General features: G+C 38.1%; 1 protein-coding gene across 2 annotated transcripts in view; it reads right to left on the bottom strand.

Annotated features, from left to right (window-relative positions):
* The window catches only part of hcn1 (hyperpolarization activated cyclic nucleotide-gated potassium channel 1), a 96,586-nt gene extending 79,257 nt beyond the window's left edge, over positions 1 to 17,329 (bottom strand). Inside the window, exons 1-2 of one of the 2 annotated variants that reach the window (XM_084388272.1) lie at positions 16,718 to 17,329; positions 3,966 to 4,389 (exon numbers count right to left, since the gene is read on the bottom strand). In XM_084388272.1, coding sequence (XP_084244398.1) covers positions 3,966 to 4,389; positions 16,718 to 17,073 — 780 coding nt within the window. In that variant the 5' untranslated portion in view covers positions 17,074 to 17,329. The remainder of the gene's footprint in view (positions 1 to 3,965; positions 4,390 to 16,717) is intronic. The other variant, XM_084388273.1, reaches the window with a different exon arrangement.
* Between the last annotated feature and the right edge of the window lie 1,535 nt (positions 17,330 to 18,864).

Below are 18,864 nucleotides of genomic sequence, written 5' to 3'. Positions count from 1 at the left end.
TTGACTTGGGGATTCGAGCGCTCACTTGTCTCCCCGTCCTAGTCTGTTGATTTTGCCTCTCTTTTCCCCAAAACACGCTGAATGACCAATCCCTCCAATTTTCTTATTCTTTCCATTCTTACTCTGCTTGTTCCTCTCTGTCCCATTCCAATTAGCATTAGATAAGCTTTTAAGAGCATTCCAGGGACAGAATATAAAGCAAGAATGATGATCCCCAAAAGAGGTGCTTCTGTAACATGTTGTTTTATCTCAGTGGATTCATTACTTTTTAAGGAGATTTCTAATGGTTTCTAACCAGTTTTTGGTCGTTATTGGTTCAGTTTAACTGCTGTATTAAAACAACATCACACTTAAAATCGTGTCTTTCTGAAATATGAAAGGGATTGTGATAAGGCCTACCTACAGCAGAATCACAGCTGTGATGATATTTGGCTGGGAAAGCACTCTTGCGCGAGTGATGCAATTTATACAAATAACTCCTACACACACACACACAGAAACCTAATTTACACATTACACTACCATTTGGGGTCAGTAAGATTTATTTTTTTAAAGAAATTCATATTCAGTTAAATGTACTGACAGTAAAGACATTTATAATGTAATAAAATATTTTAATTTCAAATAAAGATATTTAGCAACTGTTTTCAACTGATAATAATCAGAAATGTTTCTTGAGCAGCAAATCAGCATATTATAATGATTTCTGAAGGATCATGTGACACTGAAAACTGGAGTAATGATGCTGAAAATTCAGCTTTGCATCACAGGAATAAACTATATTTTTAAATATATTCAAATAGAAAACAGCTATTTTAAATCGTAATAATATTTCACAATATTAATGTTTTTACTGTATTTCTTTATCAAATAAATGCAGTCTTGGTGAGCATAAGAGACTTCTTTCAAAAAACATTTTAAAAATCGTACCTTTGAACGGTAGTGTATTTACTAAAATATTAAAAGGTCTGATTGATGTATGATGTGATATTCTCAAAATATTTGGCCTGGCACATATATTGCTATATCTACTCTATTATTGTTCTACATCTGAATCAAAACATAAAGATCCATGTAGTGTCTGTATGAACCTAGCATTGTTATAATAACCTGCCGTTCTTGCAGTGTTAGAAGCACATCCGGATTTTGCAGAGTTAGACGCAAACATATTTTGTTGATCCTGAAACAACATTCCTGTTCGAAAATGTAACCCTAATCATATCCTGACCCCTAAACCTAACCCTACCCATACGTGATCCCTAAAATCAGAAGGAAACAATGGGTGAATAACACTGATGTAGAAGAACCTAACCCTGGTTGTAAACCTAAACTTGACATAAACTGTGAACTTGTCCCTCAAATCTGATTGGTTGATTGAAATGTTGTTCCCAACAAAGATGTTGATCCAGGAACATGTTGCACTTGGTTCTGCGTGTTAGAAAACATAAAACATAAAAAACATAAAAAAATAATCCTGTAGCAAGGAATGTAAGGAATTCTGGACAATTAGACCTTATTCGGAAAACATGATCTTGTACTTAAAACCATTATGTTAATTTTCCCGTTCAATTCAAAGCAACAATTTAAGCATGAATAGATTTACACAGAAATAATAAGGTATGCTCCATAGGATGTATGTGCACTATTCTACTTGAAACCCCCCTCCCCCTCTATTTAGGTGTCTCATTAGAGGAAACAGAGAGAGAAAGAGAAAAACAGACACAGGGGAGTAAAGACAGGAAGTAAAAGGGAAAGACAGTGTTATACTGCAGGGTTAAGACAAAACAAAAAGAAACATTGCTAGATAATAGGAAGAAAATGGAGTGGGTAAGAAAAATTGAAAGGAGATAGAGAGGGAGGCAAACCAGAAACAGGAGATATGCAGAGACATGTGCATATATGCATAAGAAAGATGTGCATGAGCAACCTAATATAATCGATGTTTTCTCTTAACCTATCAGGCTCTACCGAACATCACGTCTGCTCTGCGTCGGCCTCTTGATTCACACACCGGGTTTCATTAAAGCCCATTTAGACTCTGCACCATCTCACACTGCAGCATCGTGATCCACGCGCTAACTCACGTCACAGCTGTGTTTGAGCGGATCAGGGTAGCGTGACTTTATTCAACATGGCGTCTACGGTGTGGTATATAGCGCACAGACCTGCTCACGACAGGATTGAGACAGAGATAGCGAACCCCCGGATTCGCAGCATGTGCCAGCAGAGCAACCTGAGGTCGGGAATAAACACTCGCTCCTCCCCAACAATCAAAACATCTCCCTGAGAAGGGAATGGAAGAGGGTGGGGGAGGTTGATGTCTGTCTGACTGTGGAAATACTATGCAATAATGCATGTGATGTGCAATATATATACACAGTAGATATAAATATGCAAGTAGCAACTTGCCTTGCAATAAAGAAACCGCATGGCAGTGAGAGGTCAGAAAGAAAGAGAGTGAGACAGGGCTGATAGTCATTTCCCAGAATGCATCAGAGCAGCATGAGAGAGGGTAAATTGTGTGTATAATGTGGATGCTTCTGGGGATGCCGTAAATAAGTGCTTGGTAAAGCCTCTGGCCAGGTTTAGCCTGTGGTTCTGGATTGCTACTTTAAAATGTAATTTCAGAGGTTAGAGGTCCAAACACATGACGCTTTTAGCACCACTTACTCTACATTTTACTTTGAAAGTGTCGCAAATCGTGCAAGAATCAATGTAATAAAATGTTGCAGATCCCCAATGTGCCTGGGTTGGATAAATCCCATAGACTAACACTGAAATAGCCTACCCAAAACATGCTAGAAACTGCATAGCAACAAGCTAACAACCACTCAGAACATCTTAGAAACCGCATAGCGCCAATTTGGGCATCCCACACAACAACCTTGATGGTGAGTTTAAGGCCATGTTTTTAGCACTTGGTGTTTTTGGCACTGGATGTTCTTCTACTAGACACATTTTGTCTACATAATGTCAATGGAGTCCCTGTCTTAGCTAATACAACGGTAGATGGACAGCAGAACACAATAGTAATTAATCAACCGTGATTACTGTTTGTTTTACTCTTCCTGAGAGGGTACATCTGTATTTCAATTAGGTAAGATCAGAAAGCGTCGACTCTGCTCTCTACTTGCCCTGACTTGGGCGTCTGCCAGCTGAAGAGGAAGATGAACCGGCTTTAAGAGTTTAATAACACGCAGGGAACCAAAACAAAGAGAGATATCTTTCTTCTCCTTAGCAGCTTACCAAACCTCCTTGAAACTAACCATATATGATGGTTTCAATATGATGGTTTTTTATCATGCAACAAATCTTCAATGGCAAAAAAGGGTTGTCTGAGTTGGGTTAACTTTCATAACATAAGCTGTAATTTACTGTACAATTGGTTAGGGATAATAGCAGGTGGGAAGCAGAAAAATGCAGTGTTTCTTCTGACAGAATTGACCTTAAAGTGAAACAACGCTCTTGTGAAACTGGTCCGTTTGGGGAGGGTTCGCAAACCGCATGCGTCATGTAAAGATGAATGCTTTGTATTTTAGCTTGGGGTGTCTCAGACAGTGGTGGGAGTGAAGTGCTCTAGCATAAATACTGAGGCAGTTAATCGTTTTTTTTTTTCTCAGCTGCTCTTGCAGCGTTGAAGAGGTCGGTTCCTCTTCCCGCTCTCGCTCCCCAGTGCGGCTCTTGAGGTGTCGCCAAGGGCTAAGCAGCAGATATGATTACCTTAACCCCCAAATAAGTCTCTCCACCTCTAAAGAGCGTGTGTCAGAGGTCTCGTGCTGCAGATCAACATCTGAGCTCAAAGCACCTTGGGTCGATTGCTTGACACACTTAAATGTGCACAACGTCAACTAACATCTCTTCTTGTTCATAGAAGACAAATTCAAGACATGTTACTTAAGGCCATCTGCATTATAGTTCGTTCACACACACACACACACACACTCATACACACACTGTCCCCTCACCTCCTCCCACTGGTGGATGTATCTGATGAGGCGCGAAAGCCTGAGAAGACGGAGCAAGCTGAGGATTTTGGTGAAGCGTACGATACGCAGCGCTCGGGCAGTCTTGTAGACCTCTGAATCGAAGCCTTTCTCCACTATTAGAAAGATATAATCCACCGGGATGGAGGACAGGAAGTCTACCACGAACCAACTCTTCAGGTAGTTCATCTTAATGACCTTTGGGTCCAGGATGATCTCCGAGCTCTCCTCGTTCACAATTCCCGTTCGGAAGTTCATGACCAGGTCCACCAGGAAGATGGTGTCCGAGGCCACGTTGAACACGAGCCAGGTGGTGGTGGTTTGCTCGGAAAAGAAGGTAATTCCCACAGGAATGATAATTAGATTCCCCATCATCATGATGAGCATTATCAAGTCCCAGTAGAACCTGCGGGGGAGATAAAAAGTGACGTGTTAATGTGGGACCAGTTGAAGGCAAAACCGTTTCTCTCCCAGCTTAGCAGGGTTGTGCAACATTCAGAATTGAACAATTGATTCCCTTTCAATTCATGAATGTGAATTTGAGATGATTTGGCCACACCCCATAGGAATGACTGTAAGAAGAATTTACTGAACTTTTAATTAATACTTTTTGCAGCACAACCGTTTTCAACATTGATACTTATAAGAAATGTTTCTTGAGCAGCAATCAGCATATTAGAATGATTTCTGAAGGATAATGTAATGATTCTGAAAATTCAGCTTTGCCATCAAAGGAACAAAATACATTTTAAAATATATTAAAATAGAGTTATTTTACATTATTACTGCTTTGAGTGTGAAACAGTATTTTCCATCAAATAAATGCAACCTTGGTGATACTTCTTTCAGAAACATTACAAAAATCTTACAGACCCCAAACATTTGCTGGCATTTCAAAATATCGATAAGGCCTATAAATCTTCACATTTTAACATAATTTGTTGTTTTTTTAATGAACTTTGCCTCTCTATACAATCAAATTCAAAGTGCAATTCTACATTATTTTTGCTACCTCAATTCAAATTGGATTTTAAAAGGCATTCTCTTTTCAGTTCTCAATGGCTCACAACCCTCCAGCTTAGACCGGCAGGAATTTCCTAAATTTCCTGATTCGGATACATCAGCATCTCATTCTGAAGATGAGCATCAAAAACACAACATTTGCCTTTTTCTTCCACAGGTATGACAGAATTTTTGGTCAAACGTATGGCTTAACCTTTTCCATTACCTGATCGATCAAAGCTTTACCCATGAATTGACTTACAACTCCTTCAAAAGCACTTGCATTCCCTCCCATCCTGACTCTATTCCCAATAGCAGAAAAACGCTAGCCCTTTTCAGCAAGAAGATGATGTAGCAGGACTAGCCAGATTAAATCCCTGCTCTTTTCCGCAGGAATGCCCTCATTCCGACAGCCCTCAGATATTTGTGATATTTCTGTGGGTTCTGTCTAACAGACTTCAGCCTGCAGTCCGCACACGATGCACTACAGCTCATTTCCCTGTCGCTTTTGATATCACCGCCAACACTTCCTGCTGGATTGCCGCCCTGTGACAGCGCAGCACAGCTCGCGCTTTACTCTCTGGATGAGGAGGCAAAGAGCCACAGGACCGAAAATGAAAGAGGGAGATTGTAACATGAGAGGGTTTCCCTTTCTTATGTGAGTGTTGTGTGTTTACAACCGTCTGTGTGTGAGATGCTGCTTTGCTTGTACAATACGCAGTAAGCTAATTAAAGGTACAGGGCGTAATTGCTGAGCCAGCAGCACATGCACCCTTAGGAATTAGCCTGTGTTTTGAAAACATGTGAATGGAGCCACCATAGGGGTGAATGGAATCGCGGGGGCAGTTTTGAAGGTGTTTGTTGATGCAGTACCACCAACTGCCTGCTGGGCCCAGCAATTATACCATGTGTACTTTATTAATGCGTATTGCTAGCTAGCTGAAACCAATGCCTACTATTTAATGCACTTCTTACAAGGACAATCTGCTTGGAGAAACCTGAGGTTAGATGTCTTGATCAAGCGCACATTTGGGATAGTTCATAGATTGTTCCATAAGGAGTTTGAACCAGCAGACTGATATTTCGGTTAGGCAAAATTAGCTGATATTTAGCAATTTTGAGATTATTTTTTCATAATTTAAAAAATAAAATTATTTATTTCATACAGCTGCTATACTGTAAAGCTCATACACACACAAACGCACGCACACACACGCATGTTTTATGGGGACTTTCCATAGACATAATGACTTTTATACTGAACAAACTGTATATTCTGTCCCCTAACACTAACCCTGACCCTAAACCAACCCATCACAGAAAACTTTCTGCCTTTTTGCATTTTCAAAAAAACATCACTTAGTACGATTTATAAGCTGTTTTCCTCATGGGGACCAAAAATATATGGCAATATATTGCCACACACATATGGCCCCACATATGGCCACACACACACACCATTTTGGCATAGATTCAAATTATTTTTATTTTTTATTTTTTTTAACTGCTACTTTTATTCGTCGACGGAGCAATAATTTGATAAAAAATAGCGACTGTAAATTTTGAAAATTAAATTAAATGTTAAAATTTATTAAAATAGAGCACAGTTTTTTTTATTGTAATATTATTTCACAATAGTACTGTATTTTTCATCAAATAAACGCAACTTTAATCATAAGAGACTTCAATTGAAAACATTTAAAAACAGCAGTGTATGGACATCCGAAATGTAAATACACTGGCATTATCAATTATCAGCATTGGCCATTGAAGAACCCTTTTCAAAAATAATGTAAAGGTTTACAGTACGTATTGAATAGAGAGAATTTTGATAAAATGTCATTCGTAATAATCTTGATATTTCCTTCATTTTCTTTCTTCACCAGAGCATTAAACTCATGCGAGAGATTTTCAGTTGCTTGGCAGAAGATGAAGCACACAGCTCGTACAGCGAGAAAAATCGCATTATGATTTCAAATCTTCAATGTTATGCAACAAGACACCCTGTGTTAAATAGACATGCAAAGAATTGAAGGACAAAACAACAGCATTTGGACTGACTGCTTATTTAATTGATTCCAAGTAAGTATATTTATTCTTTGTTTGAAAAAATAAAAAATTCTTATTTAATTTATTTATATTTTTTCATTCAATTGAATCATCATCCTTGATGAAAATTCCCTCTTACTGATAATGCTGTCATAATCACCCTGTCCTTCCTGACAGGACCCTCTCCCGTGGGCTGTTTTGATATCTACTGGTCAAGAAGATGCTTCTGATAAATAACGAAACATCAGTCAGCCTCCATTTTCATGTCTTGCAGCGTTTGTCTGCCTTGGCAGACCAGACATGTCCCTGAAATGGCTACAGACTCTGCAATGCACATAAAAAATCCAGTCGATAAATTAAAGTTGTGCGTCTAGATGTCTATTTAGCTCAGGTTAAAGACTTCCATTGTTGTTCGGAAGTGCAAATCTAATGTTTGACAACAAGCCAAACCAAACACAAGTGAAGTAATTAGCAAACATTGCTATGTTGGCGGTATTACTCGTGCCACCTAATGTGAAGAAATCTTCCTCAGCACAAAGTGAAAAATAGCCAGTTTCTATTGTCTGCCGTGAGCAGACATGAGTCAGCTCTCTGAACACACTCTGATCGGAGTCCAGCAAACAATAGAAGAGGTTTTGCTAACACTTTACCTAAAGCCTTTTTTCATAATGCATTATAAAAGTGTTTTAAATGCATTACTTCTGCCTTGTAATGCTCCTTATAATGCATTATATGCGGTCTCATGAATAATTGTAACCACAGCTATACACCTTTAGAAAGTATAATGCATTAAAATACGACAAACAACCAATTTCAGATTTAACAAGGAATCTGTGAATATTATAATTAGCGCCGGGCAACGATTAATCGCGGTTAATCGCATTCCGAAATTGTGTTTACATCAAATATCTGTGTGTCCTGTGTATAATTATTTTGTATATATAAATACACACATATGCTTGTATATATTTAAGAAAATGTGGTATTTATATATAAAATATTTATATTTATATAGAATATAAATTATGTATAAATATATACAGTATGTACATGCAAATATTTCTTAAATATATACTGTGTGTAAATATATGTGTATTTATATATGCAAAATAATTATACACAGTACACACACATATAATATGTAAACACAAACATTTATTCTGGATGCGATTAATCGCGATTAATCGTTGCCCAGCACTACTTATAATGCATTTTTTTCTTTGGTTATACAATGCATTATACGTAAAGGCTTTCAGTAAGTGTTGCCGTGATTTTTTGCAATGCTTGCAATGTTCAGAGGTCAGCGTATACACACACACACATGCTGTAATTGCATTAATGTAGCTACTGTGTCTTGTAAAGACCAAAGCCAGACGTATTTTGACGGGCGCCGGGCTGGCCTAGAGAACCACACAAAATGTCCTGGCCGCTGATAACGGCATACATCCATGAACTAAAATAGATGCTTTCAAGAATCCTATCTCATGCTAAAAACCCCTGGCTGGTGCCTCCGATGTGGCCGACGCACTTGGCTGTAATGGATCTGAGCGAATGAGAAAAGCTCTCGGCCTTGCTTTATAAATACCTACCGATCCTGTATCAAATAATCGTCTGTGCTTCGGTCCAAACAGGCATCTTTGGTTAATAATATCCACTTAGGTTATTTTTATTTTTGGGAGCTCTAAATAGGTGAAAGAATGTATTTTTGATATTGCTTATGCTGTTGGTTGCAGTATAGCCAGGATTGTGGATGAAATGCATGTGGAGTATATGCAGAGGTATATCGAGTACTCGTATTGAGAGGGTTTTGATAAGCCGTTTTGCTTTTGTATCTGTAGCCTTGACAACCGACTGACAGACAGGCTGCATTGTCAGAGGTGGGATGGTTGCCATGTGACCATCTGTCCTACTGGTGAATACTAAAGACAAGCATAGAGGACGTGACCTCCACACAACGGTTGTATATGCTCAAATGCGCTTTTCTATCTCTCTACAGCTGCTGCAACTTTACCCCAGTGTGAAATGTGGTTCTTTAAAGAAATAATGAAAAAAAAAAAAAAAAATTTATGTCATGTATTAATTCTCAGGTCATTCCAGAACCCTTCATAATGAATGTGAATGAGGCTGTCAAGCTCTCAACTTGCGCACTAGATTCCAAGTATTCTGAAGTTATACGATAGCTTTGTGCGGGAAGACATTTAAGGTGTTTTTCACTGATAATCTTCCTCTGCAGTGTACTGTTGTCCGGCACAAATGCATCGAGTCACTGAGTTGAACTCAAGAACCGAATCAGTTGGATATTCTGAATCATCAATGAATCACTCAAACTGGTTTTATTATCTGAATCAGTTGGAAATTCTGAATCAGTCAATTCTGAGTCACTCAAACTGGTTTTATTATCTGAATCAACCATTGAAAAGATTTGACTCAAGTAAATGATTCGCTCATGAATCATTCATCGCTGCTTATGTCATACACATACAATGCAAACATTTTATGTATATAATTTTTGCATTATATATGTATATGTATATGTGTGTATATATCTATCTATCGATATATAATATATTTATATCTATCTATATCTATTGATCTATCGATATATAATATATATTTATATATGTATATATATATATATATATATATATATGTGTGTGTGTATGTATATATTATAATACTACTGTATATATAAAATAAATATAAAAATATATATAGCTTTATATGTTGCATGAAAAAAGGGAATTTCAGAGGACATGTTATAAAGTGCAAGATGTAGAAGAAGAAAAGAAAAGTCATACAGGTTTGGAACAACATCAGGGTGAGTAAATAGTGACTATTTTTAATATTTATATATTAAATATATTATATATATATATATATATATATATTGTTATTTTTGGGGGGCGGACATGAGAGACAGATTGCTCTTAACCTGCTATGGCCTGTTTGCAGAGCTCTGCAGTCATCGCATTCATAAATTGGGCATTTTTTAGCATTGCATCTGAGAAGAAAAAACAGACTCAGGCTATTTCGAGATTACCAAGGGGCATCAATTTGAAAAAAAAAGTGAGACACGCAACCACAAAGACCTTCATTAGACTTTGGGACACGTCTTTGAGACAAGCCTCCAAAAAGCAACAGCAAAAAGCATCAATAATGCAAGACAAACTTGCATGCCCCTAAAAATAGAGGTTAATCTGGGTTTAGAAATCAGAGGCCGTTTGATAGGAAGAAGGAATCTGCTCACATACAAATCCTGCTTTTCCACAACCTGTGTGATTAATTTATAAGCCAGAGATTTGACCCAGGCTCATCTGTTACCTGATAAATCCTGCCACTAAAAAAGTACCAAAAAAAAGTCACTCGAAAAGGTGAAGGAATTCTGGAAAGGTGACGTCAGTCACGTTTGGAGATCTTCCAAAGATTTTCCTTCCCCCTGTGAAGAATTGTGTGCACAGCAATAGGCTGGTCAAACAGGGAAAGCAAGAGGCAGATGACATGCAATATGGAGGACCGATAAAAGAAACACTCGACTGAGTCACGCGTGACGAAATCCGATGACAAAAGGGCTCGGTCCACATCAAGTCAAGCATGAGCCCTTTTCTGAAAACAATGACTAATGAATCTTACTAACCTATTAATCTTTAAAGAACCACACTGGGATATTGAGTTTCCCTGATGCTTCAGAACCAAAACAGCACACGTGAATGCTGTTGTCACTCATGTGATGTTTCTGGTTCCAACATTTTCAGCTCACAGTGATGTTATTGCAAGAAATTTAGGAAAGAATTTCCAAATTTCACAACATTAACTGAAAAAAGCATGCAAAAAAGCAGTTCCCTGTGTGGGTGAGAAAGGAAAGCCATTGTAAATGAGCAGACAATACCGAAGCCTGCCAAGTGTAGTTAGTATCGCACGGTTCAGGCTTTCGTCCATTAAAAGCAATAAAGACAGTCATCCTCCTATTTGCTTTCTGTCCACCGTCTCCTTCTCCATATCTTGTTTTCTCTTTCTCACCTGTTTTCTCCTTTTATGGTTCTTTCTTTGATGTAAAGCCTATTTGGCAAATGCGATCAAAGGCTCAATATCGTGTGTACCACCTGCAGAACTGAAGCATGGCCATCTAAAGGGCCATTCACACAGAACGTGTTTTTCCATTCCACTGCACTATTTTTTCATTGTTTTTCAAGGTAAACATGGTCTTTAACTGTAGCGCTCACGTCTCGTGTCTTTTGCAGCGTCTTGCACATGACACGACATTCTAAAAACATGGCGCTCAAGCTAAAATAAGTTCAACTTTTAAAGGGATCATTACATGAGAAATCAAATTTGCCTTGTTCTTTTGACATATAACAGGTCTTTGTACCATTGAAACATCCTGCAAGTTTTATAGCTTAAAATGTCCTCCTCAGCCTATAGCTTGTGATATCACACAGGCAAATTCATTTGCATATGCCTGCCTCCAGAGCAAGAGCAATCAATGGTTTCACATCATCGCACTATAGGCCACGCCCACTGGCGTTCATTTGCTTAACGGATGGCACTTGCCTACACTGGATATGAACGTCAAAAGCAAATAAAACCCATTATAATCATTGATGCTGTCTAATCTGGATACAGTATACAGATGTGTGTCCACTTTACTCTACGTGCTTGAATTTGCCGACAAGAGGACAACTGGAGGAGTAAATAGAAGCATAAAGGAATGTTCTCTTTGACACGTCCAGTTTAAACAGCTTGTTTGAGTCTCTGTAAAGACTTCAGAAGGATACCAGCGTCAGGAACAAGTGATTGTTTCTTTTAATGGCGTCCTGGATTGTGTCTGAGGATTATATGTTTGTTCAGAGCTTTTGAAAGCAAATTTTTTGTAAATTAGGCACACTGTAATAGAGAGTTCGCAAAGAATCTTTTGTTGAAAGATGAAGCAGTCGCCTGTGTTGGATCACAAATAGTAAGTAAACGATTTCCTATTGCTTTGTCTGTGAATGACAAAATACTTATATTTTAGTTTATTTCAGCTTCATTTCAGTTAGCAAAAATACAAAGTTCTGTCATGAAACTCTAGATGGTGCAAGCTAATAATAGGTCCTTAACTCACATCATTGGAGTAACCCCAGAGTGCAGTCTGGACGATTGGGGCGGGGCGACACATTAAGGCGGGGCTACACGTGTCGCTCCGCCCACCCCCACTTTCATTGGTTTATAATACAGCAATCTTATTGCCGTGGACGCTTGAGGCATGAGCATGCCATTCCTTTATGTAAGAGTTTATGAATGATCTACTACGCTGTTTGGCCGTACTACAGAAATATGAAGTGATAACCATGGCAGTTTTTAATAATCAATTGGATGATGTTTTGATTAACTTAATACGAGTTAAACAGTTAATACGACTTAATAAGTTGGATGAAGTTACTGTAAAACAAACAATCCCTTCAGGCAGACCGCCGTGTAATATATATAGCCAATTTATACCTAGGTCTATATCAAGTGTCAAAATTATTTGTATAGCGACAATTCACATTGTTTTAAAGCAGCTTTACAAAAAGTCAGCCCTGCAGTGCTGAAAAGTGGGGAATTTTTTTTTATACTAAAACAGATATTATGTCGATCTATAGCAAATATTATTATTTATGTGCTCAAGAGCATATTTAAGTAATAAATATTCATATCACTTCACTTCTGGGTATTTTAATTAATTTTTGAAGTAGGCTACTGTTATATTGCAAGATTTACAGCAGTGATTTTTTTTAATAGTTAGGCTACAGCTATATTAATATTTGAAACTATTTTTATCCCGTACATGCAGATTATAACATGAACACACAATGCGGGGGTGGATAAATAAATAATTCGATTTTTAATACCTGATGTCACAGTCACAGATAGTCATATGCCAACATGTTAACCAGCTGACAGCCTATTAGAAAACAGGAACCTTTAAAAACTATAACATAGGCCTATACATAACCAATATAGGACCTGGCCCTCATATTTTATTAACAGGTAAACAACAAGGAAAATGAGCTTGCCATTAAACATTTTATTTGCACTTTGTGCCAAAAAATGCAAGCATTGGAGAACAAATCTCGTTAAAAAAATCAACAACAATTTTTTTTTTAAATCAGCTGCTTGCATTCGGGTTTGTCCAGTGTCTTCCTTTAATACAGTGAATTATCATAATTTGCGTCAAATTATGAAATTTAGCTGATCCACCGATCCTGATGGAAATATGAAGAAGCCAAGTGAATGACGCGCTAATGTAAAACTCTATTAGCCTGAAGTACACTGAGGTGCTGTCACCAAGCGTTCGTTTTTAAACAATAACTTCATCTATTCTGTGTTTAAAGTACAATAAAACTTTAATACAGCCAAATCATTCACAAAATAGTACATAAGGAATGCGCATGCTCAGGCTTGAATCGTCTACTCTAGGCCAATAAGATTGCTGTGAAATAAACCAATTAAATTGGGGGTGGGTGGAGCACGCCCCAATGTGTCGCCCCGCCCCATCGTCCAGACTGCACTCTGGGGTACTACCATCCTTCTCTATAGGGCACAGCTGATTGGTTCATGCTGTATCAGTAGCCAATGAGCTTGCTGCTCAATCTTCAAATGCTCTGTCAGCATTTGCTATAGCAGTTGCAGCGTGCTTTCAGAAACCCTCCAGCTTCCCCAGCTCCACCTGTATAGATCTGCTTCAGGTAATTCATGTATGCTATATTGTACAGCAGCAGCTTGTCTTAATTGCTCTCAGCAGCGTATTCTGTATGTATAGATTCTGTATGCTATACTTGCTCTGCAGCAGCAGCAATAACAGAAGCAGAAACGTAGCAGATCTATTCCACCAAGACCAAAAATATCAACACTGTCATATCCATTACCATGCCAAACACTCTGAGAGTTGATGTGACAGAAATGTTTAAAATAGTTTTAGTTAGCAATAACAAAACTGTTTGATTTTTTTTAATAATGTCTTCAAACCATGCGTATGTACAGTAAGTTTTATGCAGAAATGTCAATTTAAAGGTTACTGATTGATCAAAAAAGTCTTTGAAGCTGAAGTGTGTAATTTGAAACTCCCTCTGTCTGCCATTGTTCAGTCGAACAGTTAGTCCCACCCCCAAAATCACTCCATTGGTTGAGCTAGTGTTGCTGTGCCCCTTCAAATAGATCAATGCCACAGATCCAATTTTTGGTGGAAAATTAACTTATATAAAATATGTATATCTGTATTTGACATAAAAAAAAAGCTCAAAATGACCTCCTCAATAAGAATATCTTGCAGCAAGCATATGATTGCTAAGCAGCCGCGTCCTTTGTACATTATGGCAGAAAGGTCAATCACGTTACATCACAGGGTTAAGAGCGATGTTAATCTCGTTCAGTGTGTGTTGGACATCTAATCCGATCTCACCTTCTCTCATCCCTGCTGTGATGTTGGAGGGCTTTACACAAACCATTCTGATCGGTTTCAGGGGTGGCATAACCTATAGGGCCCTAGTGGTTAAAGACCTGAAAGGTTGTGGGATTAAATCCATGAACTATCCCCATTGTGTTCTTGAGCAGGACATGAGTTGCTTCCTGTAATAAGTGCACTGAGAGCCGCATTGCATAAAAACATCAGCTAAATGTCAAGTAGAAGTAGCAGTGGAAATTTACTTCCAGTAGATATGATGGCTCATTCCTGTTGTGCAGTAATGACTAACCTCTGTACCTTGAAAAAGTGATGTGTATGATTGTGTTGTCACTTAAATTATTCCAAAATATTTCTAGGTTACAACAGACTAGAAGCACTAGTGAGTAGATATCGCCATTTTTGCCATGTCTTCTCCTAACATGAAAAACTGCCAATTTATTAGGATAATACAAATTATCATCTTTTAAGCAATTTCTGTTCTTTTAATAAACAGGATTAAATGTTTTAGAGTAAGACAAACCAACTACGTCACTTACTGGAGGATGATGTCATCGCTTTTGTCAGTTAAAGGGGTGTTACAAAAGACTAACAAGATGGAAAGTGATATTGACATGATTTGTTTGAAACATTTGTTTAGATAAAGAAAAAATAAAGAAACACCTTGAGAATTCCTTAATAAATAGCCTAGTTTTCATGTAATAGACATGGCATTTGCTCAAACTGAGGTTATGATTTAAAATTCATCCCTGTTTACTTAATTATGAAATTGTAAGTAATATGCATACTGGCTATTATAATGATTATAATAATATTTGATTCTGTATGTTAAGACTTGATTTGAAAATGAACTGCATATTAGGAATGACCCTGCTTTTGGTAGTTATAGTGCCTTGGGAGTGCAACTTCTGAGTTGTTATGTTCTTACACGTTAGACATGATATGCCAAAGCAAAGTACATCAAGTACATGGAATAAATAAAACAGTGAGGCAGGTGGGAGTCGAGCTAATGACCCTGTAAGGGATAAAGTTTTCCGCATTCATGGAGAGCATGGAGCTGTTTTCAGCACCATGGAGAGCGAAACAGGCAGATGGGAAGTTGAAACTAATGATCAGACATGTTATTGTTTTCTATCTATCTATCTATCTATCTATCTATCTATCTATCTGTCTGTCTGTCTGTCTGTCGGTCTACATTGTAAAAATGTTGACAATTATGGTAAAAAAAATACTGGCAGCTTTGGTTGTCATAACTTTACTGTAAAAACATGACAATGTATTTTGCTGACTGTATAACTGATTTTTATAACTGATGTTTACTGTATACCAACATATTTGAGCTATTCGGGTTGTTACTGTATGAATGTACAGATTATCAGTCAGGTGGTACAACTGAAAGCCACATGATGACTTGGAGTTCATCATAACTGTAAATATATATATATATATATATATATATATATATATATATATATATTCTCTATCTATCTATCTATCTATCTATCTATCTATCTATCTATCTATCTATCTATCCCTATTGATTTATTGAGGTGAGATTCTAACTGAAGACTTTAAACCTTCAAATAAACTAACCAACTCCAATTGGTGCACAACCAAATTAAATGATGTAATAATTCCATTCCTAACAGGCTGTTTGACAGGAATTATGTGATAACTGCAAATTATTTGTCCGTAGTAGTCTCATTAGCAGTATATAAGCTAGTCAAGTTGTGCATGAAGCATTCTTCTGGGGGGCAGTGGGTTTGAAAATCCACACCTTTCACCTGACTAACGCGATTAGCGTTAAACTGCTTTAGATCAACTGTGCAGCTCTAAAATTGGCATGGGCTGGTGACAGCCACACGGGATCATACAGTGTCACGAGATAAAACAATAGAATAATCCGCGTTTATGCCTTAAACAAAACGTGATCTCGCAGCCACCATCGTTCCTCCTCACGGCAGACACTAACAGCTATGTGTTTACAATGCCAAAGAGTGGTGCATCATTCCCTGCGCGCACCAGCACACGTCTTATACAACAGCAGAATGCCCAATGATGGCAGGTCGGAGACGTCCCATGATGACTGCCGTGCCATTTATTCACCGAGATGACATTCACCCCTACTCATGCCAAGGACATTGCATGCGTTCCGGTTCCCCGAAACGCCATGCAAAATGACTGCAAACGCGCCGCGCGGCGCACGCAGAGCCCATTTTACATTGACCTGAGTGTGCGTGGGAAGGTGACTTTCCACACTCCTTACCTAAAATCACTATAGGGGTGAATGATCCAATATCCAGCCGTCTGCACTCTCTCCTGCTCTTTCTCCACGGCTTTCTGACTCCCGAACATCCGCAAGGAGAACTTATTCACCCCGGGCTGCATCATGGCTCCAAATTGCCGCTGCATAAACCCGGATTGCCTGGACGCGGCGTCTATATCGTCAAAACCGACCATGGCTTCTTCCCGGTCCCCCTTGCCACCCACTGAGTTGGCGTGGTCTTTCATGTTCTGGCTCCCCATGCTGTTCTTCAAGATCGAGTCTTGCCTCTGGAACACATTATTCCCATCCACTTTCTCTTCTTTGTTGCTCGAAAACGAATTGGATTTGTCTTCCATGGCGGTTTCAGAACGTGCTGTCTCCGGGTGCGGAGGACAGGCTACGCGTAAAAGTCGAAAGGAGCAGCTGGCGGCTCTTCTGTTTCATTGGACGTCCCTCAAACCACCGCTGCCTCCAGTGTGAGTGCTGCTGCACAACTGAGAGGCAGAGTCGTGGTGAACCCGACAGGATCAGCTTTCTTGGGCTGCTGCCATCTACTGTCGGGATTGAGCGCGGAACCGCGTCCCGTTTCTCTCCATTGCGCTGCGCGGATATGCTTCCACACTGAAAGGGTGCCAAAGGAATACAATTTGAACATGATGTTGTAGATGCAAATCGGGGTTATGTAAAGCATTTGGGAAGGGCATGTTTTATTATGAGGTGAATTGAAATGGCAATTATATTATGAAAGACTAACATCTCTGTGGTTAAGAGACGATCTATAAAATCTCATATGCCATAGGGGTTTATGGAATGACAAAATCGAGTATCATTTTTAAAGAATTTATACATATATTTTGTATTATGGTAATGATAGACTCTATTATTGTTTTTTTGATATAGGTATATATATATATATATATATATATATATATTTTTTTTTTTTTTTTTTTTACTGATTTATTTTTTTATTCATTTATTTATTTATTTTAACAATCAGGTGAAATAATTACAACTGAATGGTACTTCATCTCATTTGGCTCTTTTCTCTTTTTACTTGATGGCCACAATCCAAAAAAAAATATTATTTGAACAAAAGTCTGGCATCAGTCCAAAACCAACTTCACATTATGTAACCTTTTAAAATCAAAAGTCTGTAAACAGTATAACATATTATATAATGTATATTATAAAACAGTTCTGACTGGGCTGGCAGTTCTGATTGGATGGGCCATTGTCCAAGTCATTGTAAAGACCCATAGGAAATTCCAGAGGGAATAGCAACCCAATCATTACATTTTATCATTTAGCAGACGCTTTTATCTAAAGCCACTATACAAATGAAGAACATCACAAGCGTTTTGTCATACAAGAGCCAACAATATTCATATATCTAGTGCTGACAGAAAATATTAAATGTAAGTGACCAAAGTAAAAACATTATAGCCAAATCTTTACTGGTTGACGCATTTATCACATGAAAAACCTACCTTATATTACCAGCCCTATATGGCAATATTTCACATTTATATTTTAAATTCAAGACTATCAACCTGGTTTCAGGTTAAATCCACTGCCAGTAGGGACATTTTGAATCATAAAACAGCTTGAGATATGGCTAACTAATCTTTCTGGGTCTTTAAAACCTGCTCTCATCTGATTCTTTCAACCATGAGAGAACCGCTCCCTAATAACACTGGAAGCACTGGCTCTGAACTGATAGTTTTCCCAAAATAAAGCTTTTCTTGTGAGTGATCTGATACCATTTGTGAGAAATGTAAAAAAAGTCTACTTTATGGACCCTGCAAACATTATCGTTTAATAAATGGCCCTCAGTGCATTTAATGCATAAAACACAATATTTAAATGTGTAGTATTTAAATTTTGTCTTTCAATGTCAGCTCATCCAATTGATTTCATTCTTACAAGCTGCTCCCAGTTGCAGATAACTGATTTAGAGAGGAAAATAGGGTTGTGTTGTGGTTACGATGGTGGTTTGTGCATGCTGGACAGTTGTGTGCCAGTTGTGGAAATATAACAATGCACATCTGGTTAAAACGGGTGAATTGATGAAACCAGACCAAGCCCACCTGCTACCCTGCCGTCCTGATATGATGTGAGGCTTAAAACACCACATTTTCCTATTTCAT

Source organism: Rutilus rutilus (assembly GCF_951802725.1).
Source record: "Rutilus rutilus genome assembly, chromosome: 18".
In the NCBI taxonomy this organism is placed as follows: domain Eukaryota; kingdom Metazoa; phylum Chordata; class Actinopteri; order Cypriniformes; family Leuciscidae; genus Rutilus; species Rutilus rutilus.
The sequence above is the reverse complement of the archived record's forward strand: the minus strand, read 5'-3'. Positions and strand labels throughout refer to the sequence as shown.